General features: G+C 33.6%; 4 protein-coding genes across 8 annotated transcripts; 1 reads left to right on the top strand and 3 right to left on the bottom strand.

Annotated features, from left to right (window-relative positions):
• Positions 1–459: 459 nt before the first annotated feature.
• On the bottom strand, positions 460–1,035 carry LOC141704818 (pathogenesis-related protein 1C-like). Its single transcript, XM_074507988.1, has one exon. The coding sequence runs from the start codon at positions 1,033–1,035 to the stop codon at positions 460–462; it is 576 nt and encodes a 191-aa protein (XP_074364089.1).
• A 2,452-nt stretch (positions 1,036–3,487) lies between these two features.
• LOC141708945 (uncharacterized) lies at positions 3,488–6,390 on the top strand. Its single transcript, XM_074512802.1, has 4 exons — positions 3,488–3,718; positions 4,243–4,418; positions 5,114–5,318; positions 5,931–6,390. The coding sequence occupies exons 1-4, from the start codon at positions 3,661–3,663 to the stop codon at positions 6,155–6,157; spliced, it is 666 nt and encodes a 221-aa protein (XP_074368903.1). The 5' UTR covers positions 3,488–3,660; the 3' UTR covers positions 6,158–6,390.
• A 1,162-nt stretch (positions 6,391–7,552) lies between these two features.
• On the bottom strand, positions 7,553–9,401 carry LOC141708946 (uncharacterized). Of its 3 annotated transcripts, none has more exons than XM_074512803.1 (5): positions 9,065–9,401; positions 8,547–8,625; positions 8,377–8,464; positions 7,882–8,013; positions 7,553–7,807 (listed from the first exon to the last, which is right to left on the bottom strand). In XM_074512803.1, exons 1-4 carry the CDS (start codon positions 9,347–9,349, stop codon positions 7,920–7,922), a joined length of 546 nt encoding a protein of 181 aa, XP_074368904.1. In that variant the 5' UTR covers positions 9,350–9,401; the 3' UTR covers positions 7,553–7,807; positions 7,882–7,919. The 3 variants fall into 3 exon arrangements, with proteins under 3 accessions (XP_074368904.1, XP_074368905.1, XP_074368906.1); XM_074512804.1 differs by having other exon boundaries at positions 7,887–8,013; XM_074512805.1 differs by lacking the exon at positions 7,882–8,013.
• Positions 9,402–10,093: 692 nt separating this feature from the next.
• On the bottom strand, positions 10,094–13,745 carry LOC141708944 (uncharacterized). 3 transcript variants are annotated; one of them, XM_074512799.1, is made up of 7 exons: positions 13,622–13,745; positions 13,190–13,323; positions 12,343–12,382; positions 12,113–12,208; positions 11,149–11,345; positions 10,934–11,044; positions 10,094–10,688 (listed from the first exon to the last, which is right to left on the bottom strand). In XM_074512799.1, exons 2-7 carry the CDS (start codon positions 13,315–13,317, stop codon positions 10,259–10,261), a joined length of 1,002 nt encoding a protein of 333 aa, XP_074368900.1. In that variant the 5' UTR covers positions 13,318–13,323; positions 13,622–13,745; the 3' UTR covers positions 10,094–10,258. The 3 variants fall into 3 exon arrangements, with proteins under 3 accessions (XP_074368900.1, XP_074368902.1, XP_074368901.1); XM_074512801.1 differs by lacking the exon at positions 13,622–13,745 and having other exon boundaries at positions 12,343–12,614; positions 13,190–13,325; XM_074512800.1 differs by lacking the exon at positions 13,622–13,745 and having other exon boundaries at positions 12,113–12,614; positions 13,190–13,325.
• Between the last annotated feature and the right edge of the window lie 9,588 nt (positions 13,746–23,333).

Here is a 23,333-nt window from a genome sequence, read left to right as displayed (position 1 = left end):
TGTACATTGGCAACAAAGTTCTCAATACAACCTACGCAGAAAAGTCTTTCCAGGTCTTATGCCAAATTGATCCTTGTTACCAACTCTTACAGTATAATCTCAGATTGTTCGACTGAGGATGCACTATGAACATGGTATAAAGAATACATGCCATGCATCTTATCTATCCGTTGTTCGATAACAATTTATAAACCTATTAAGACTAATGTTAATTGTATATTTGAATCCATTCATTCTCCCAAAATTGTCCTTGTCTACATTACAGGTTTGAAAGTAAGAGATAATCCTGAAAAATGTAGGTTATAATACAATGTCTGGACTTGACAGTCAGAGGTGGCCTGGCTATAGGCGAGCAAGACTTGCGCCTAGGGCCCCCGACAGCATCAAGAAGTTCTTATGATGCCATGTTACAGATATACGTACTAATACACATCAACACATGTATCATTCCCTCGGAATTCAGTCATCCTTATGTGGGAGGGGATGAAGCGGATGCTGGCCTATAACATTCCCTCGAGGATCATACGAACAGACAACGAGTTTTCCCCGGTCACCCTTGCAGTTAACCTCTGCACACCCTACTCTCTCAGTAGTCCTCCAAATAATCTGAGTGAAATGTCCACACATGCAATCTTTCGACAATGGTGGGCATCTGCAGACACCTGCAACAATATCGTAATTTGCCTGCTCATCGATAAATATCTGCACAATTTGTCGCGGTGTAGCCTCATCGTATAACTCCCAAGCAAGATTCTCACCATAAGCACCATGAGAATGGTGTAAATGACAAATATGAGCTTGCCTATTAGCATATTTTCGCGAGTGTCTTTCGAGACTTTGATCCCATGTCAAGGGAGGCACGCCCAATGCTAGCCTTATTTGATTGTGAGCATCTAGATATTCTTTAGGCTTATCATTTTCTAATGCAGCATACATGTCTCTCAGGCTACCAAAATTTGGAAGATGAAAAAATGCATCAACATAAAATGCATTGACAAAGGCGAAGATGATAAGAGCGCTTATCATCTTCGCCATTGTTATGGACCTATAGGGTGGCAATGGTTCCTATCCTGGCTGGATTTGTATGGGGGAAGCTCTTCCTAGAGGGAATGTCCTAGAGGGAATGTGAGAGAGATAAATTTGTTGTTAGTTTTGGCTTTATTTACCATATTGGTTATATTTTGAATTGCAAACTAATGCACCAATAAAAATTTAGTAAACATTTATGTTCACCACTTTCAAAAAAAAGAAACTAATGCTATTAAATATATATTGGTGACACGGAATTTCACCTTAAGATTTGTTCTTAAGAACTCCGTCCCTCTTATTTCTTTACAGTTTTTTTCACATACTTGACACACATTTTAAGGTAACTATAAAATATATTTCTGTAATTTATTTTTAAAATTTTATTTTTTTTATTAAAATTTGAACATCATATTTTTATTTAAAATAAAAAAATTTAAAAAATTATGCAATTACATTTAAGAAGAGTATTAAAGTGCGTGCCGAGCCCCCGTCCCCCAATGTAAAGAATTGAGGGGACAGAGGGAGTAGATTTTTTTTTTTTTTTGAAAAAGAGGGAGTAGATATTTTGAAACTAGTTTTGAAAGCCGTGAATTGGAATTAATCGATAATAACTTGTAGTGATTAATTGCATGATCGGTGATTAATCAGAACTAGCTCTATAACCCGTGCAATGCACGGGCATGTTCTGTAATGCGTGAATTATATTATTTTGATTGTAATTATCAACGATATATTCATGTTGTTTCATGATGGATCGATTAACTAAATATCTCTATTTATGGAATTGAGATCGATGTCATACTTAACGTGTTTTTTCTCAAAATGAATTGAATATGCGGCAATAAAATTGAAATATACGATCAAAATATTATACAAATGACATCACACATATTTCATGAAAATAATTACAATGAATGAAATATTGCGAACTTAATTAAAGAGTTACTATATTTGTTTACACTATACAATTAGTGATACAAAATACAATGAATATGAGGTGTTCTTACTTCCTATATTAGAAAATGTAATGATTTGATATAAAAGCCGACATATTAAATATAATATTGTACAATTGATAATATAAATACATTTTTCAATATACATCATTCTTTATGATAAATATATTAATAGATATAGGTCAGGAATCAATGATTATGAAAATTGAAAAATGGATTACATCGCTTGAACTACCGTCAAAAATCAAGAATTTATCGAAATGTTAAATCGAAATAATGTCGAACATATTTTTATATTCTTTTTAAAATAAATAAGTAAAATAATTGTATTTGAGATGTGTAAAATTACATTTGTACATCCATACTAAGTTATAACATTATTTTATGTGCATTATTTATTAAAATAATAAGAGTCTTAATCTCTCTTCTTCTTCCCTTATCTTTTCAGTTTCTATTCGGCAGCCGTCTGATTTCTTTATTTAAAATCGTCATTCTTCATCAACTCGATGCTGAGTATATTTCTTCTTCCTTTTCTTCTCTTCATAACCTCAAATCGTGTATTTGATTCGTCAAATTTTGACAGGAAAATTGCCGATTTTGATCGAAAATGGCAAAAATGTTGTATGCTCCGATTTTGCTCTATAATATTGTTTGGTTGCCTTCTATCAATTTATCGGCGAAATTGTCGATTTTTATAACACTGCAGTAATCTTAATACTCTTTTACTTATACCTCTGAAAAAACTTTAAATTGGTTAATGTAAGAAAAAATGATTCACCTTACCATTGTAAAATATTAATGTAACCGTAATGAACTTGATATTTTAATATTTTATTATATATAATCAAAATTTTCAAACCAGTCTTAGTTTATATTTGATTTGACCATATAATAAGAATCTCAACTTTATTATAAACCCTCTCATAACCCACTATTTTATTTATATACAAAAAGAATATCTATTATATTTCTTGGGTTTAATACTTGATACACTAACATTGTCATTTTCAGATTAGCTAATATATTAAATTTATTTACTGAAAATAAATTTATTTTATATAAAGTCTTAAAAAAAAGAATTTAGTATATATATATACAAATATTATTAAATTTTAGATATCTAATTATAGGTTGTTAATATTCAATTATAAATAGTAAAATATATAAAATTATTAATACTAATGAGTTAGGTGTAGTTAATATTATGTTATTAAATATGACAATTATTTATATTTATTAATAAGGAGTAATAATGACCTAAGTGTAATTAATATATGGTATTAAATTCGACAATTATTTATATTTATTATTGAGGAGTAAATTAATAATTTAGCTCACCTAACCCCCTATTTGCTCTATTATGCTAATAAATCATAATATAATAATCTTAATATATCAATTTAAGATATACATGATGTGTTTTCTAAAATCGAATCCACATAGTAATCTATAACGATTAGATGATTAATCAATAAAATCCATGATTTTAAATCAGAGCAACCTATGAATAAAGTAAAATTTATTACACGTCTCTTCTTTGTCCGACCAAGAAAAAAAACATAAACAAGAACTAGTTGCAGCTTTGATCTGTTGTCACCCGATCAAACCCACGAAGCGATCGCTGCTTTGTCTCAATCTCCATCGATCTACAATCATATACATACATATATATTCGATGCCACGTGGATTGAATTCTTGGGTTTCACTTCTGTTATTTCTCTGTTACATCTGTGGTAAAATTTTCTTTTGTTTTTGTAATATAATACTCTACATTTCTTGTAATTACACAATTTTATGCATGCTTTACATGAATTATATTACTGTTTTAGAATATATAATTTGTTTGATACAGTAATACCCCTCTAAACTGATATTATGGGACCGAGATTGTTTATCACTGCAAAAAGACGTTATGAGCTTATTGAGTAGTACCCTAGGTAGTATATATTGGAGTACGGTGACGCGATACGTATTTTAACGCTCTTTTAAAGTATATTCTCGTGAAGAGCGTGGATAGCTCAAGTAGTTATGAGTTTAACACTCTGACTGGAATATAATGCTGGACATGGTTTTATTTGTTTTTGGTATTTATGTTTTGGATGTCAAGAATTAGTGTGAACATTACAACATTTGCTTCATGATTTCAATGTATTATGTCGAGAATTAGTGTGAACATTACAACATTTGCTGCGTGATTTCGATGTATTGAGGCTGTGTTGAGTTTTTGAGATTTTTTTCTGCTAAATTGTATTGGCAGAAGTTGTATCAACAGCGACTGTTACACTTAAATCGATTGAAATTTTCACCACACATGAGTTCATAGGATCAGACCCGACAGTTTATTTTAATTGTAAAGGAGAGGAGAAGATAATTTTGCCTGATTTGAGGAAAGCACAAGTTGAATATGCTTATAAGGGTCAAGAATCTTGGCAGGTTTGTTGCATTTTTTCCGGCTTTCTAACATTAGAGTATATACATTTCTACTTGGTTCTTTTGTATTCGATTCTGTTCCTCTGTTCCTAATTAGTTGCCTCTATTAGCTTTGAATGATGTTTTGCAAATATCTAATGATTCGCTGTATAGTTAATCGTTTACCGTACTCCTGCTTTTACTGAGATCACGGTGACTTCTCTTGACGACCTATGTTACTCGGACTCTTCATTTTACCTTTGAGTACCCGTGTCGGACATGGACACTCGGACTTGGACACTTATTTTAAGCCAAAAACATGCATATTTTTCAAAATGTTACCGAGTCTGATAATTGGACACGTGTCCATTTCGGACACTTCTAGCTGAGTCTGAGTAACATAGATGACGACTTCTAATAATTCACATCATCATGTTGAATAATTTGCTTCCATCACTTGCAGAAACTATGTTGGAACGTTATTTTCTATGAGATTCGATCAAGTACTTTGTAAGCAATTGTTTAATCTTCACATAGTTTTATCCTAATACTAAATTCTGGCAGGTTAAAAATATTTCACAGGCGTGAGCAACTTCTGTGTAAATAATGTTTCACAGCTCATTCGTGTAGAAACTAAGATCTTGCTAAATGTCAGGTGTTGTAAGAAATGTATTATTGTCTGAGATAATGTTGAATTTGATTTCTCGGCACATTTTCAGCCACTGACAGAATTCCCGAACAAAAAATGCAAGCGATGTGGATTCTATGCAAAGCACACCATAAAATCAGATGATGTTTTCGGTGAGTGGGAATTTTGTCCTTCTGAGTTCACAAGATCTGATGGCAAGTATATTTACTCGGTTGACAAGGAAGTAAATGCCACATTTATATGCGAAGAATGTGTTCCACATCCACAGAAAGCTGGTAAGTACTTTTGAGTCCATCCTTTATGAATAACGCTTTCTTCAGAAAGCATCTTCTTAGATTTTATCATGTTCTGAGGCTGCTTCAGAGTAGCAATTTTTTCGATGTGGGTGGATGTATGAACTGTAAGATGGCTACTCTTGGTTCTTTGATATCCTTTTCTCAGTTTTCACAGTGATTTCTAACCTCTAATGTAGTTGTGGTAGATCGCGTTGCCTACCATTCTTAGACCCTGCACAAATCTGTATTCGTCTTTTGGACCATTTGACAGGGACATCGAAACATTTGATTTTGGATGACATTTTTACATTAAGAAAAAGAAAAGAACTTTACAAGTTTGGAACAAGCCCCTGAGATAGCGAGATAATTCCAGAGTCAAAACACTCAAGAATCGAAACCTTGTCCAACATGAAAGAGACTCAACCTTGCTGCATTCTTTGTAAAACCAATTAAAGTAGTGACAGTTCAGTTCTTTTACATGACTGTGTTGCTGCATTCTTTATCTAAGCAACATTTGTATCTATTATCATATGTGATTAAGAATTTAGTTTTAGAGTTTATTTAGCTAATCTTCAGTAATTAATCTTTGTTTCGACCATGTTCTGGATCCAGACCCAGCTCCGAAATCAGAGAATGAAGGAAATGGAATGCACTGGGCCATCGTGGCGCTGATTAGTATCATAGTATCAATACTTGTGTTTGTTGGACTGGCTGCAGCTTACAAATATTGGCAGAAAAAGAAGAGGCAGAAAGATCAGGCACGATTTCTTAAACTGTTCGAAGATGGTGATGATATTGAGGACGAATTAGGCATTGGCCCCCTCGGAGGCTCTGTCTGACTCCTTTTTTAGTATCATTGACATCACAGTACAACTATGTATGTACATTTATATGTGTAACTTCTTGTTTGAAAGAAATAAGTATAAAAGGTTTTGAGAGAAGTTTTTTTGTCCTGCTCATTATGTAGTGCAATCTAGCAAGTAAATGTAAGATTCAGGGCTATCTATATGTTTTGCACTTTTTATGAAGAATGTATTTGTGCCAGAAACTAGAAATGAAACATATTCAATCCTGCTGGTGTTGTTTAACCTTTTCTAAAGTGTTAAATCCTGCTGAATTTTGCCAGTGGTTTAAACTTTAAAACATGTTAACTTTCACCAGAAAATTGGCCTTTTAGTTACACACTGCATTTGTACCTTGAAGTTGCTGACGCACAGTTGTGTCGATTATTAAGACAAACTCCTGCAGGAATGGTAAATGACTAGAGCAGTAGACAGTTGCAGGCTGCTTCTCCAGGGTTTGGACCTGTCCCTGGATTCTGGTTGAAGAACATGCCAGTAGCCATAAAAAATTCTTGCAAAGTTCCAGCTCTTTACATTCATGACTACGTGTTGAAATCTTTTGATATGCACCTCAATATCCCCACCATGCAAAAGGAGTTCATTTCCACTGGAAAGCCAAGAATAATGGTCACTAAACGCTGAAATTTCATAAAAACTCTTCTCAATTTTGAAAAGACTCTATGCTATCCCTAAACCCACCATCTTTGTTTACTGATAATACTGTACGCAAAATATCTAGAGCTTGAGGTGCTTGGATTGTTAATAGGTATGAGGATAAAGGGATAGAAATGCTATTGATATGATACCCTAAGGAGTTTGCAGCTAATGAGTTACCCAGTTAATGGTACTGATTGCCCCATTCTAGCCAATTAAACCCTTTAACCAACCACTAATAACATCCAAATCTCAATCTAAAGGGTAGAAGCACCTTAAGTCAAATGTCCCCCCCCCCCATATTCCCAACTTTGAAAACCTGATATGTACTAGTCATTATTCCATCCAATCCCCATAACCGTAGGTAATAGGGCAAATCCTGGAAAATACGGTCAGTTGATTCATGTTTTTTTCCTCTAAATGTTCAGAATAAGGTAAAGGTTGAAGATAAGTTCAGTACTCTATTAATTTATCAGTCCCTCTAGTAAATCCAACCTAAGCTGCAAAATTGTACTCATGAAAAACCCATTCTTAATTTGAATTGTCATAACCACGAGCATATATGCGAATTGAGATGATGATTCTATGCTAGATATAAAAAAAATGCAATATCAAAGGTAGAGTAAGAAGTATCACAAGTTGATATGGCTTATTATAGAAAACACCGTTTGAAAGACAAATACCATTTGTGGAATCAATTTGTTCCAGAAAAAAGAAATCTCAGTTTATTGCGCCAAATAAGAGAAATATAGACATATAACAATGAGAACATGGACAAAAGCTTTTGAATTTGATACCATTCACACAACAAGTACATTCAGCGCAGAGTACTACAGTTGCCATTACATTCTGCTCTCAGAATCTCAACCGTATGAAAATGCATGGTTCTGTGTACATAGCTTAAATGTGTGTACTTTTTCAGTTACTTACAATCCTGGTGTTCCCTAGCATTCTCATAGCTCGGGGATTCACATTTGTCAAGACATATATATCCTGCAACAAAAAAAAAATCAGTTTGTTTATGCTAACAAATGAAGACGGAAACACATTAGGAATAAAAGTATAACCTTACTAAATCACATTACACTTGACCAAGCCTGGTTAATCATTCAACACTTTTTCCCCTTATAGCATGATTAAAGTTGTCCAACTCTTTCGATTGAGAACCATAAATAGCTTTGATTGTATCTATACAGGAACTGCAAGCATATCAACTATGAATAAATTATCATCAATAGCTAGGCACTGACAAATGCTTCTCCAATGACAATTCATAATAGCCAAGATCAAAACTTAGTAACCTCAAAACAAAAACAAAAAACTATGCTATTCAGGTGTCATAGCAATTAACTAAGTTCACAAAACCCCCTTCAATATAATCAATGTATAAATAGATGCACACTCATAATTGTTAAAACTTAGTAGTAACCTACAACTATCCTATTCGGGTGTCACAGCAATTAACAAATTGCACAAAAGCCCCTTCAATATGCAGATGATATGTACAACATTAAGTAAACTTCAAATTAGTTGAGCACACAATAATGAAATGTGATATGGACCTGCAAGCTTCCTTGTTAAACTTTTTCTTCTCAATGCCATATAATTGCTCAAAAATATCCGGCTCCACTCGACAGAAATAAGGACGATCTACAACAAGAAACAAAAGAAAAATCAAACAACTCACCAAACACAAAACAAAATCCTATCATGAATTAAAATAAAAGCTCACCAGCATAAATCTTGCAGGTTCTTGTACTCATCTCAAATTGCACACACCATCCCTCCGGACCTATCATACTCCTAAATAACTAATAATGTAATAAACAATCAATCTCCGCAAAAATCCTCAACATCATATCCATACATTAAGAGCGACAATATCTGACACGACCCGAATCGATGCAAAAATAACACAACACACTTTATTTAACCCGAAATGTCTCGTCTATCAAATTTACATTCCTCTTAACATACACAGCAAAATATCCATGAATTAATACCTCACGATAAGTTAACAAATTTATCGATCCACATTATATTAACTTTTCCTTTTGGTCCTAACATAATCTCGATAAATTAATAAAATGTATCCTCTCGATAATATTAATATATAAATATTTTAACTACATACAAATTTTCAAATTTCCGCAAATTTAGAACGACAAAAATTGACACGTTTACAAACCCGAACACGACCAGAACCAGCAAGAGCCCAAACTAAATAAAAAAGGATAGCTGAAAACACACCTCAACATCAGAAGGGTCATCAAAAATCTCATCAGGGGAAGGAAAAGAAGGGCCTTTATCGAGTTTACAACATGCCCCACAGCTCTTTACACATTGCCACACTGCTTCTTTTTTATTACTTGTGAAGCCAACGCTGTTGCTTTTGTTTTTTGTGGGTTTATTTTTTTGGGTTTGCTTCTTGTTGAAGTGGGTTTTATTTTTTGCATTGAGTTTTAGCTGCCGGTGTTTCTCCGGCGAGATTGTGAAACTAGGCGGAGAAGCCGCCGGAAAGTGTGAGAGGATCATAGCTAGGCTAGGTAGCTCTTTTTAGGGGAATGAAGATAAAGAAGAATTATCTTATTTGTTCAAAATGATTTAATGTTACATTTATTTTTAGATTTTAATTTAATACCAAAATTTGTATTTTGACATAATATTTCGCATTTTACAATACTTTTTACTTTTTACTATGTGAACTCATGGGTTATGAAAAAAAAAGGTCATTTTTATGTAAATTGATGTATATATGTGCTAGATTTCCCAAGATATTTATGAAAACGTTCACGAATGCTTAATTTAATAGTATTTGCTAGAATTCTAATACGTTTATCAAAATTGTTCACGAATAGTTAATTGATATTGGTTAGAGTTACTAATACGTTTATCAAAACGGTTCATGAATCCTTAATTGCTAGCAACTTTTTGAGTCATTTTTACCCCTTCCGCTCAGCAAAATGATTTTTCATTTATCAAAGTAACTCAAAATCCCAAATTGGTCTGAAGAACATCGATACTGAAATACTTTACAACCTAATAATCTCTCTGATGCATTTAATTTCACAAATGGACCCAAAAAATCACAAATAGACGATTTTTTATTTTGTGAGGGAACGTACGAAATTATTTCTAATAAAAATTGAATTTAAATTATTAGTTTAGTTTTTAAATTATAAATCACATACTAGGGAAACAAACAGGGGCAATGTTAGCCTCGCCACCGGACATTAACCAAGCCAAATTTGTTTCTAAACCAGGAACAACACAACAGGATAACAAGACAGCAAGTTATAGCATTTGGTCTCCAACGGTATAAGTTCAACAATTGCCCTTCAACAGTCTCGCAGCAAAAAGTTCATAAAAACTGAAAACAAGTACGGAATGATAAAAATGTGCCAACGGAAATGAAAAGATGCCCAACATTAGAGCAAAGCAAATTTAAGGTGACTCGCTGCCTCTGAATGATCGGGGCTTTTCATCATCAACATCATCTATTGGACTTCTTTCTCGAGGACTAGGACTGCGACTCATCCCATTAGCTCCTCCATTAGCTTCCAATGGGCTCGCATCCCTGTCGGCAATAGGACTCCTCCCTCTAGTGGGACTCACGGGACTCAAGCTCCTAGGACTCCTAGCTCTGGGACTTTCACCATAGTCTGACCCATCTTGCTCAGTTACGATTTTATCCATCACTGGGGAAAGGCTGCCTCTCTCAAATGGGCTGGCATCTTCTGGTGTTGGGCTTCGCTTCCTGGCCTTAGGAGGGGGGGAATTCTTGAGATCAGGGCTCCTGCTGCTGTAGCGAGGACTCCTCGATTCCTTCACACGGTCCGTCCTTCTTTCCCTCTTCTGGGGAGACCTTGATCGGCTATCAACATATAAGATCGGGTTATTAAATTCAATCGTTATCCCAAAATTTAACTTATTAATTATAATTAATATCCGAGGATTTTTTTTCATAAATTTTAAAAAAAATGCAAAATGATGAGTCTTATAGGAACTTAAATATTTGGATCTATAAGATATATGATTAAAAAGTAAGAAAGCTACAAAATTTCCAGGAAAACTAAAACATCCAAATGAGCCTAGTATAGTAAGTGACATAAAGCTAACCTGTAGCTGCGACTCCTGCTGAAACTTCTACTACGGCTTCTTCCACGGCGAGGTGATCGGGATCTTGACCGCACCGGTGACCTTGAGTAACTTCTACCACGTGCATTTCGACTGCAAACAAATCAAATATTAACTTGGAGCACGTAACGAAGTGCACTGAGAAGGGCATAAAATATTGGTAATTTCAGTACCATAATCCCCGACAATAATATTACCTTAACTTCTTGGGACTGTTAGTGCAGTTCCTTTCAATGTGACCTCTCTCACCACAACGGTAGCATTTGTTCTTCCAGTCCCCTGATTTGCAATCCCTAGCCCAGTGACCATCAAGGCCACAATTGAAGCAGCGTCCAGATCCAGGAGGGGGACCTCTGCCCATATATTCTCTGGTGCCACCTGGCCCACGGGGAACCTGTTCAAATCCATCCATTAGCTATATTTCACATCGACTGCTTGACATTGACAATAGAACGAGGCTAGAATCTAAACTGACAACTCAGGTATCTGTAATTTCCTAGACAAAGTAAACAAGTACACAACTGCTAATTTTATATCCGCAAACAGATACAGGTGCGGTTACGATCAGGGATTTCAAACTGGTTACTGGAAAGGAAAAAGAGATTATTATACTAAAAGAACATGTATTAGCATTTTTTATCTCACAATTAGGTTAAAATCCATAATCCAAACGGCCCCCAAATTTTGAACAAGAAATAATACGTCATGTAAATTCCTCACCCAGACCTATGCATAAGTACTCTTAAAACTCACAAAGGAATCACCTTACACCACGAAACCGAACAATAAAATCCATCGAAAGATCACTCTTAAAACATTTTACTCTTAAAACATTTATGTTCAAGAAAAAACTGCATAATTCAAACTTCAATATTTAAAAGAGAAGAAAACACAAGATGAGATTGACGAAATGGAGGATCACACTTGAAGCATTTATATTGGAGAATTTTTTTCTAATTTTAAACATGAAATTATAGTATTAAAAAATTGTTTAGCTTTAGTATCTACTAATCACAAATTTAGCCAATTACAGTTGCACATAAACAGAAGAACACTCTTACAGTGATACCACAGTAAAACCGTAAAAACAGCCTACATTATCTCTGCACCAAGTCATTGTCACCAAATAGTAAAGCAAAACTCGTGCACTAGGAAACATACCCCTTTAGCGAACTCCACTATAAGACGACTGCCATCAATGTCACGACCATTAAGGCTATATCTTGCATCATCGGCATCTCGCGGATCACTAAATTCCTGCCAATTGTTGTTCAAAAGAAAAAACCAAGAGGACACACCATAATGACTCATATAATAATAAGCACCTTCACTAATTATCCACACAACAATGTCATGCTAATATATAAGAGTCAAAGGAAAGTAATACATACAACGAAAGCATAGTCGTGCTTCATATCCACATCCCGTACTCTGCGCAAACGGTTTCCATAAACAGTAAGGCCATCATAACTTTAAGTACTGGGAGTGCATCATACATCGTCCCACAAATCGAACTAAACACACCAGTATGAGACTGTTGCTTGGATTAAAAACGCAATAACACTACAGAAAGAATCGCCAAAGTCTCCTAACACTCGTCAAGACTCTCCACCATGGTCACACACCCACCTTTGACCTCCAGGACAAGCAAAATCCCATAAACCTTCAATAATATTTTTAAGTTAAATAGAAAGACACCTAGGGTTAAAAAGTTCCTCAAGAAATTAACAATAGGGTAATTACCACATGCTACTTCTCATTCTTCCGGTTCTCGTGTTCGCCTCTAAATTTTTTTCTGCCAGTTCTATTAAATGTGTTGCAATCAACCGTATTAAAAATCAAAAGCCCTTTAATTATATGGAGGAGAAGCTTCAAAGGTTTACTAAAAGTTCCTATATGTACCTAAGTGACATACCACAGAACCCACATTTATGGATCTACGCTGTAGATATTAGTAAGCTACCCCGAAGAGCATAATAGTGTAAGACCTTCAATTTCAACAATCTAATACTAAACCTCCAAAAAGATGCACATCTTTTCTAAAAACAACCGAGAGCTAAAATAATCAACTTACAGGACCTCACACATATACGTTACTCGTTATCTAAAACTAATGACACGGCAAACTCAGACAGTGAGCAACAAAAACTAAGATAGCAATAACATTTAAAAATTGCGAAACAACATTACACTACAAGCAAAAATAGAAAGCTAAACCGACGCCAATTGCAAAATTACCTTCCATATCTGCTAAAAATGTGCTCCAGATCACGTGATCGTGTTCGAGACGACAAATGCCCAACATACAGCCTAGTCGTCGTTCCGTATCGGTCACGATCACCGTATCGATCATCATATCGAGGCATTTTCAACTACACAACAAAAATTCACCAATTAACAACCTCAATAACAATCAACTAATCAAATCATCAATTGTTTATATCATACAATTCATAAATTCACATAATTAAAACACACACACAATTGAATTAAATCCCCCAATTAAAACACAATTAATCATTATATCATCTAATTCATCGATTTATACAATTAAAACACGTAACTAATAAATAAAATTGTTTAAATTGTTACATATTTAAGTTGTAATTGATCGAATTAAAAAAGATAAATAGATTGATATGTTAGCGAAAAGAACGGAGCGGAGCGTACCTTGTGAGTGAAACCCTAATTTTTTGATTTCGCGAAGGATGAATAATAAAATAGGGATTTTTTATGTGGGCTTGGGTTTTTATAAGATAGCACCGACTGATTTTAACGGTGTGGATGTGTTTTTGTGTATCCAACGGCAAGGATTGGATTAATATAGATGGGCTTGGTTGTATGGCTTATGAGCCTTCTTTGGTGGATAAAGCCCAATTTTGGGGGATTTGAAAACAAATAAATTCATGGTAGTGAAAAAATGTCAACCCTTTCACCCTTTGGATGCAAGAATGTGAATGTAAATGAGATTAATGGGATTGGAAATTTGAGAGGCAAGATGGATTTAAAAGAGGTTTGAATTGCTAATTCAAATATTATTATTTGAGTATGAAGTGTCGATTTTGGGACATGTTAATCATAAACCGCATAATTTAATAGATGTTGATAACACGATTCGAACATTAAATTTTAACAGGTTGTTTATATTAAACTTGTTGTAATGTTATTAAAAAGATATATTATAGAAGAAGACTATAATACCCCATATTTTATTTGGTGCATTATTTGGTGCATTAATTAGTAGATATTTTATTAGTAAAGTTTTGAATTTTGAAATATGAATATTATTTAACTTAGATAACTGTTTATCTACAATTTGAATTTTTAAGAAATATGTTAGTTTTTAAAATTTGAAAGTTACATGATAAGTTGGATAAGAAGTTATTTTACCTGGACGTGGAGAAACTAGTGGGCATTAGTTACAAGTAGTGGAGTCACTTGTTATATAAATAGATTTGCACTCTAGTGTCATGTACACAACTTATATCATATAACTCCACAAATAAAAATGATCTATATTAGCTGTAGAACAACATACACTTATACATAGCTTACGCCGGGTTGAAAATCAAGAGTGGATACCAAGAGGTTGTGGTCTAGCATGGCATGATAATTTATCATCTTGTCTGGGGGAGATTAATGGGTCAATTTATCTCTGGATTCTTATCAAATGTGTTGGGTTTGGCAGCTTAGCTGTGTGCATGTTATTTAATATCCAGTCCATACATTTAGTTCTGACTATATATATAAAGGTGTGCAACTACTCTTTATTTTTATTTATATTTAGACATGTATAAATAGTTAACTTTTCATATTTATTATTATATTTGTTTTAGCATGTACCAGATTAGTTAGTTGTTATCATCCTCATATTTATAATTTATGTGTAGTTTTAGTGCATTTTAGTTAGTTTTGAATGTTTTATCAGTACATAATATAATTATGATGAGAAGGTGTGTTGATCACATATGTTGCTAATAACATGATCTATTTTTATAAATTTGGCCATTTGTTCCTTATTGAGATTAAGTGATATATTTTATTTGATGGGTGTGTATATTGTTACTAAGTTATCATTTGTTTACGTGTAACATAGATTTTGAATGTAAAAATAAAAAATAAAATTTTAAGTTTCTATTTTAAATGTACAAAGTAAGTCATAATTTAATTATTTGAATCAATACTTATGATTTCATCAAATTTGTAACAATATGAATATGTACTTCTTTTTATAAATTATTTATTCATATTAAGTAGGTGAGTTTTAATAGTATAAATTTTGATAAATTAATGATATCATGATTAATTGAGTATCATTCTAGTATATGATTAATTATAATTTTATTTTATCACTTAAGTTATAAGGAAATTGTGTAAAAATAAATTGGTGTTAAATAATTATATTAACTGATGAAATATGAGGCATTAGTTTAATTATAATTATTCATGTGTTAAAGTACATGAGAATCTCAATTATTAATTAAGATTTATAGAATTTTTATTATTAAATAATTAGGTTAGTCATATAATTATTGTTGTAATAATTATTATTATTATGTTGCATTTTCCTTAAAAGGTAATAAGTGCATTTTAGTGTTACGTTAAAATTCTTATACTTTATTGTCACTGTTACAAAATTTACAAATATATGAAATTGTTTTTATAAACTATTTAGTTATTACTTTACATGTTTAATTAAGTATTATTAATATGTAGTCACTGTCACAACAGTGAGCATACATATATAATTATATTTTTATATTGCTAAACATTTAGAAAGATAGTGAGCATCTATTTATAAATGTATATTTTTTTATTATAGATTGATTTGGAGGTTGAATTGGAGTTGTGTCAGCATTATTAAATATTCTAGATTGATTCCAGGTACGGATATCTATTCCCTTTCTTTTTATTAAATTCTATACATTTTCCATTATACTCCTGAGTTATATTTCTATAAACTGTGACTTTTTGCTACACCTTGTATACCCCTCCGTCATATATTTTCCTTGAGATTATAGCTGACTCTTTGTTTATTTATTGGATCCATCTCATTCTGACTACTTGGAAAACAACTTTGTTACCTATTTGTTAGGGCTCTTAAACTTATCTGTGTGGGTAAATCACAGACGAGACACATGGAGTTTTTGCAGTCTTTGGTGCTCTCGGCACTAACTCGTATAAGTGCTATGAGTATACGAGCATGTCTCTGGGGTATGAGGCATGATTAAGATCATGATCATTTTGTTTGTTTGTGAAATGTTTTATACATTTCATTTTATCCTTCTTGTGGATAACCGGAGAAGGAACTGTTTGCACTGTGCTTTGCTTGGTGTTTACTAGCAAGCAGAGGTTTTATAAGATGCCCTTATTAGTACCCACCTTACTTGTTCTCAGCCATTTCTTTGATTTTGTTTGGATTAGTTTGTTCCTTGATTCTAAATAATTACTGTCATATTACTCATCTTCTTGGCTAATTGTTAAAATCAAATATATTCTTTTGCTTTACCTTTTATTGATATATTCGTACTGGGCATTTGGCTCACTCGCATTTATTTCTTTCCACAGGTAGTCGGGGGTAAAGCGGGGGTGTGATGAGTGCTGCCCAGATTTTAGCTTGTTATCTAGTTGAAAATAAAGTCAAGGACATGTTTTATTCCATATTATTTGGGATCTTGTTAGAGAACTTAATTTTGAAGATTTTGAACTTTTATTAGTTTAATAAATTATGTTTAGCTTATTTTGCTTTCATTAATAAATAAGACTTAGCTTGTGTAGCATCTACTTGTTTAAGTGGGGTGTTACAAAGACCGTTTGGAAACTAAATTAATTATTAATCAAATGTGTGGTATTTTTATTTTTATTTTAGTGTTGTATAGTTTCTTGCATAATGGTGAAAAATTTGGATGTGTTGTTCCTGAAAGAGGACTCCGTCAAGGAGACCCGATTTCGTCATGTATTTACATTATGTGTGCGGAGGGACTTGGTGCTATAATCAGGAGGAATGATGAGGCAGGGCTGATACATGGGTGTTGAAATGCGAGAGGAGCACCGAGTATATCACACTTATTGTTTGCAGATGATTGTTACTTGTTTTCTAAGGCAACCAAGTCTGAAGCAAGCAATTTGAAAGGGATTTTACAACGATATGCTCAGATATCTGGACAGGTGATTAACTATAATAAGTCAAGCATTACTTTTTCCTCGAACACATGTCCGGGGGATCGTCGGGAGGTACAGGAACAACTTCGTGTGCGCGAGAATGAGAACCCAGACAATTATTTGGATTTACCTTAAGAGTTGGTCAAAGTAAAAAAACAGTGTTCGAGTTCCTGGTAGAGCGGGTTAGTTCTAAGTTACAAGCATGTGGAATGGGGAATATTTCTAAAGCTGGTAAGGTAACACTGCTTAAATCAGCAGCACAAACTATACCAAAATTTTGGATGAATCTCCAACTAATTCCCTCATATGTATGTGATAGAATTGAAAAAAATATGAATTCGTACTGGTGGGGGGGTCGACGGGAACATGGTGGAATTCGATGAATGAGCTGGGACCGGTTATGTGAAGTGAAGGAAGTGGGCGGGTTAGGATTTCGGAAATTGAAGGAGTTTAATGTGGCAATGTTAGCCAAGCAAGCTTGGAGATTGATAAATAACTCCAATTCACCGGTGGCTGCAATCATAAAGGCAAGTACTTCGCGAATACTGATTTTTTAAATGCAGAATTGGGATCGAACCCTAGTTTTATGTGGAGGAGTATCATGGAGTCACATGAGATAATAAAACGAGGGTGTAGGCGAAAAATTAGAAATGGTCGAGATACTATTATGTGGACGAGTCCGTGGTTATCATGTATAGAGAATGGTTTTTTTACGAGTAATGTTTATGGTGGTCTTCAGGATGCAACTGTCAAAGGACTCATGATAGAGGGGAAAAAGAAATGGGATATAGAGGTGCTGAATGATATTTGTAATGAACGAGATAGGAATTTGATACACCAGATTCATGTCCATAGGAGAAATATTATGGATTCTTGGTACTGGTTGCTAGATGATAATGGAGAATTCTCGGTTAAGAGTTGCTATAGGCAGCTGAGGGGTGAGAGGGAGAGTCAGGATCGAGGATTTTGGAAGAAATTGTGAAGCTTAAACTTACCAGGAAATATAGTAAATTTTCTGTGAAGGGTCTGTCGAAATGTGTTGCCTACAGCTAGTGAGTTAATTAAAAAGGGTGTGCAGGTTCAACAGATGTGATCGTGGTGTCATATGCAGGTTGAATATACGGTACATACGATGTTCTCTTGTTGTTTTGCTCGTGATTTGTGGAGTACAATGGGATTGCAGGAGGTGGTGAGAGTCGAGGAGGGTATGACGGGGTTGCAGGTGCTCAAATATGCATTTCAATATAGTAATAGGGAATAATGTATTATGTTGGGTGTCATTAGTTGGAGTTTGTGGGTTAGAAGAAATGAATGGGTATGGAATAAAAATAATATGTCAATTTTTAATGTTCGGTCTATGGTTTTGAACCTGATGCGGGAATGGAGAAATGTTAATGAAGGTGGGGTTGGTAGTATGAAGCAGAAGCAACCATCGACGAAGAAATGGGGTCGACCACCTGAGGGTCGAATACAAATCAATGTAGATGCTGCAGGTCAGGGTAATACAGAGAATATATGAGTGGCCTGTATAGCTCGTGATGACAGGGGAAGGTTCTTAGGTGCTAGAAGTTTTAATTGTCGGGGGTACACACATATTAGAGATGCAGAAGCTGTGGGACTTCGAGATACATTAGTATGGATGAAAAAATGGAGAACTATGAACTACATATTTGAATTGGACGCGAAACTGGTGGTGGAGGCTTTCTATAATAACAAGGAAATATCGAACTTTCAAAGTATTATAGATGACTGTGAGAGTTTACTTCAACATTTTGAGAATGTGTTAGTTGTGTATGAACATCGATCTGCGAATAATGTAGCTCATATGTTAGCTTGAGCAACATTTTCTATGACAGGTCATATGAAATGATTTCATACCGCTCCAGAGTTCATTCGTTGTAATATGATTTCAGACGAATATTAATATATACAAGTACGATTATTTCAAAAAAAAGTGGTATTTACTTGAAAGTTGAAACCACTTATTTGTGAAATATTGTATCGGAGGGTTCCGGTGATTTTTCCGATAATCTATAAGTCTCTGAATTTATATGATAGAAGACTTGATTTCAATGGATTATACTCATTAGGGAATTCAGATCAAAACGATATGGAAACATGCTCAGTATTTTATAGATGTTGATAACGCGATTCGAACATTAAATTTTAACAAGTTGTTTATATTAAACTTGTCGTAATGTTATTAAAAAGATATATTATAGAAGAAGATCATTTGGAAACTAAATTAATTATTAATCAAATATGTGGTATTTTTATTTGATATAAAATAGGCATGATGTAAATTATTTTGCGTATTTTTTATGGTGTTTAATAATTATTGTAAGAATGCATGAGCAATTAAGTTGTTATGAGTAAGGTTGAGCAAAAAATCGAAATGAAACCGAAACTGAACCGAAACCAGTAAAACCCGATAAAAACCGATCCGTGTAAAAACGAACTGATCCGAAACCGAAATATTAAAAACCAAACCCGAAACCGATTATTCGGTTCCGGTTTTAAACTAAAACCGAACCGAAAAAACCGAACCGATCAATAAAAATAAATAAATAATATATTATATTATATTATATTTATTCACAACTATCACTTTATACCATATTCTACTATTGAGTATTTAAATCACAAAATAAAGCTTAACTTAGATTTATATCTTTAGGTAAATCAAATATCTAATATAACGAAATTTGTTTTATCCTAGGCTAAAAAAAGCCATCACAGGACAACACAGAAAATATGCATCTGCTTCTTCTGTGGAACCTTTGCACTTAATAGCTCCTATGTGTATGTAAGGGTCCGTTTGACAATTCCGTTAAGTGGGTTTATTAGCTTATAAACCGGTAACAACTTATTGACGAGTGTTTGTCGACCCACCTTATAAGTTGAATTTACAACTTATAAGCTAATAAGTTGAATGTTGGCAACGACGTACTTTTTCACAACTTATTTTTGATTTTTCGTTTTTTTTATCAATTTTAATTTTAGAATATATTTTTTTAAATGTTAATATAACTTAAAATATAAAAATTAAGATAATTATATATAAAAATTATTTATTTTAATTCATTTAAATAAAAACAATTCTGACTTATAAGTTAAATTATCCAAACACTTATATAACTTATAAGTATTTATTAACTTATCACTTATTACTCACTTATTCACTTTAAGTCATAAGTTACTTATTTTAAGATTTCCCAAACGGGCACTAAGTAGTTGTGAAAGAAAAAAATTAATAAAATAAAAAAGGAAATCTCATGTTTATATTTTCTGGGACATCACTGCATAGTTAAGTGCAACACCAATTTTCTTTGCTAATATACAACATTTATAATTTTTTACATTTTTGTTTTACTAATTTCATGCTTATAAATTTCAATTTTGTAACAATTGTAAAAGTGATTTTTGTTAGGTATATTTATCAAATTTATAACAAAAAATTTCTTATTTATTTCATGCGGTTTTATAATCGAAACCGAACCGATAAAAACCGAACCGAGATTTTTAATACCGAAACCGATCCGTCGCGGTTGCAGTTTTTGATTTGAAAAACCGAGGACATGCGGTTTCGGTTTTATCTAAAAACCGAACCGAACCGATGTTTGCTCTCCCCTAGTTATGAGAGATACAAAGAGCATATATGAGAAATACGAAGAACTTTTGTAATGTTTTAGGTTAGTTTAATGTTTTATTTTTTAAAAGCATATGTCCTTTAACTTTGCCTAAATCTGATGATTATGTACGATTAATTCGATTTCTAGTTTTTTTTATCAAATACAGATTTATAAAATTTAATCTTTTATAGTTAAAGTTCTAGCATAATGATACTCAATGTAATTTTAAAACTGAATTTGAGACGAACCGATCTAGGCAATCTATACATTTATACATTGATGTAGATTTATCGAGAAAAAGAATCTGATTTGATATTGCTGATAATTTCTTAATATAAAGAATGATCCAACCTTATCTACTACTCCCTCCGTCCCGGTCAATTATTTACGTTTGGTTTGAGCACGGATGTTAAAAAATATGTATAAAGTAGTGAAAAAGAGAAAGAGAAATGGGTGAAGTGGGGGGACCCATTAATTTTTAATTTATAAAAAAGAGATAGTGGAGTAAAAGTAGTGTGAAAATGGAGGAAAAGTGGGAAAGTGGTGTGACCCATTGACTATTTTTGGTAAGTTTTGAAATGTAAAGAATTGGATGGGATATCAAAAAAGAAAAGTGTAAAGAAATGGTTGGGACAGATGGAGTATTTTTTAATATGAAGATCTAACCCGAGAATCATTAATGTTTATTATGAAAGTTTGACATGATAATTACAACTTCATGTCTAAATATAAGTGACATTTACTGCTTGAAACCCTAGATCCCCAAAATCAAAAATTTGGGCTTATACTTCTTCAGTTTCACGATGTCTGTAAGTTATCTCATCTCATCTTTATTAATTATGTAAAATAAACTCTCCTGCCTTTTAAAACTTGTTCAAATGCAAATTAAATTTGTGCTTTATTAATTTTGTAAACGGATTAAGTTTCAACGAGTCCTCTGACATCCTTAAATCAGGGTGTTGGATTTGTGCCTTTCACTGTTACACATGGTCTTGTTCTTCTGACAAGTTTTGTATCTTGTTTTCATGACAAAGAGTTATAATTTGGTGTCTGAATACTTTTGTTCATAGTCTTTTTACGTATAATGGAGTCATCTCATGAAAACCTGGAGGAAATGTATGCAAGATTAGTATTGGAGGAGGAGGAAGGTGGGGTGTTGATGACGGAGGAGTATGTGAGTCGGGACAAACAAACATTTATTTTGGTTGGAAAATTTCTAACGGAGAGAAACATAAATTTTTTAGCGATGCAGAATATTTTAGCAGCACTTTGGAGGCCTCAGAAAGCCTTCGAAATACATGATACAAGCAATCATCGTTATATATTTGTATTTTACCATGTACTGGATATTCAAAAGGTTGTCGAGGGAGGACCATGGAGTTTCAAGCAGAGCCCATTAATTTGTCATAAGTTGGAGACTATGGAAGATGCTAATATTGTACCATTGAATAAAATGGAGATTTGGGTACAAGATATACCTACTGGGATGATATCAGACAAAATGTTGCAAACTATTGGTAATTAAGTAGGTACTTTTGTTAAAGTGGATGCAGGCAATACGAGTGGCATGTGGAGGCAATATGTAGGGATTCGAGTTTTACCGGATATTGACAAGCCATTAAAGCGTAGAATGAAGATTAAACGGGAGAATGGTACGTTTAGTTGGATTAATTTTAAATTTGAACGATTAAGTACATTCTGCTTTGTTTGTGGACGTATTGGACATTCAGACAGGGATTGTGAAATTGTATATGCTAATCTAACAAAAATAATTGAAAGAGTGTATGGGGCATGGCTGCGAGCTCTAAACCAAAATACAAATAATGAGAATTTGAGATCGAAATGGTTGATAAATGGACCTAATAGTGGATATAATAGGGAGGAGGAAGGCCAAGGAATAAGAACGACCACCATGCATGGTGGAGAAGGCAGTATGACGTATTTTACGGAAACTGATGGGGTGGTTAGCGAGATTGTTGGAGGTGAAACAACCAATACAGTTCAGGGACATAATTTGGGGGATAAGATAATTATTAGAGAGAGGCAGAATCATAAAAAATTGGATACTCTTGAAGCAGGAAATAAAATATTTAAAAGTGAGATTGTGGTCATAGATGCAAAGCGTAAAAGAAGGGATGGGAAGGAATTAATGGAGGATATTGAGTGTAGTAAATTAGACGTGAATATGAGTTTAATTGGTGGGCCAAAAAACGGAATAGATGCGGGACTGGGGAATCCCCAGTACCGCCTAGGATAATGAGTTTACTCGTTTGGAATTGTCGTGGGCTGGGTAAGCCACATACTATTCAATTCCTTAAAGAAATTACCCAACAGAAGAAGCCCAATATCATATTTCTGTCTGAAACATTGGCTCGTGAGAATAAGGTTGCAGAGATATGAAAAATATTAACTTTGTAGAGTATATTTCAGTTGAGGCGCAAAGGCATAACGGGGGGCTGGCGTTGTTATGGAAAAATGAGGGAGGATGTAAAGTGATCGAAGCCACTAGAAATTATATTGACTTTGAGGTGGAAAATGAATGTGTTGGAAGATGGCGATATACTGGATTTTATGGCTGCCCTGAAAGA

Source organism: Apium graveolens, chromosome 2, assembly GCF_009905375.1.
Source record: "Apium graveolens cultivar Ventura chromosome 2, ASM990537v1, whole genome shotgun sequence".
In the NCBI taxonomy this organism is placed as follows: domain Eukaryota; kingdom Viridiplantae; phylum Streptophyta; class Magnoliopsida; order Apiales; family Apiaceae; genus Apium; species Apium graveolens.
The sequence above is the reverse complement of the archived record's forward strand: the minus strand, read 5'-3'. Positions and strand labels throughout refer to the sequence as shown.

Coding starts and splice junctions, on each gene's coding strand:
- LOC141708944 (XM_074512799.1), bottom strand. CDS start 13,317: ATGCCTCGATATGATGATCGATACGGTGATCGTGACCGATACGGAACG. Junction 12,383..13,189: donor ATTTTTAGCAGATATGGAAG/GTAATTTTGCAA, acceptor CCGTTTGCGCAG/AGTACGGGATGTGGATATGA. Junction 10,689..10,933: donor AGCAGGAGTCGCAGCTACAG/GTTAGCTTTATG, acceptor ATATGTTGATAG/CCGATCAAGGTCTCCCCAGA.
- LOC141708946 (XM_074512803.1), bottom strand. CDS start 9,349: ATGATCCTCTCACACTTTCCGGCGGCTTCTCCGCCTAGTTTCACAATC. Junction 8,626..9,064: donor ATGACCCTTCTGATGTTGAG/GTGTGTTTTCAG, acceptor TTACATTATTAG/TTATTTAGGAGTATGATAGG. Junction 8,465..8,546: donor AACCTGCAAGATTTATGCTG/GTGAGCTTTTAT, acceptor TTCTTGTTGTAG/ATCGTCCTTATTTCTGTCGA.
- LOC141704818 (XM_074507988.1), bottom strand. CDS start 1,035: ATGGCGAAGATGATAAGCGCTCTTATCATCTTCGCCTTTGTCAATGCA.
- LOC141708945 (XM_074512802.1), top strand. CDS start 3,661: ATGCCACGTGGATTGAATTCTTGGGTTTCACTTCTGTTATTTCTCTGT. Junction 4,419..5,113: donor AGGGTCAAGAATCTTGGCAG/GTTTGTTGCATT, acceptor GCACATTTTCAG/CCACTGACAGAATTCCCGAA. Junction 5,319..5,930: donor TCCACATCCACAGAAAGCTG/GTAAGTACTTTT, acceptor TTCTGGATCCAG/ACCCAGCTCCGAAATCAGAG.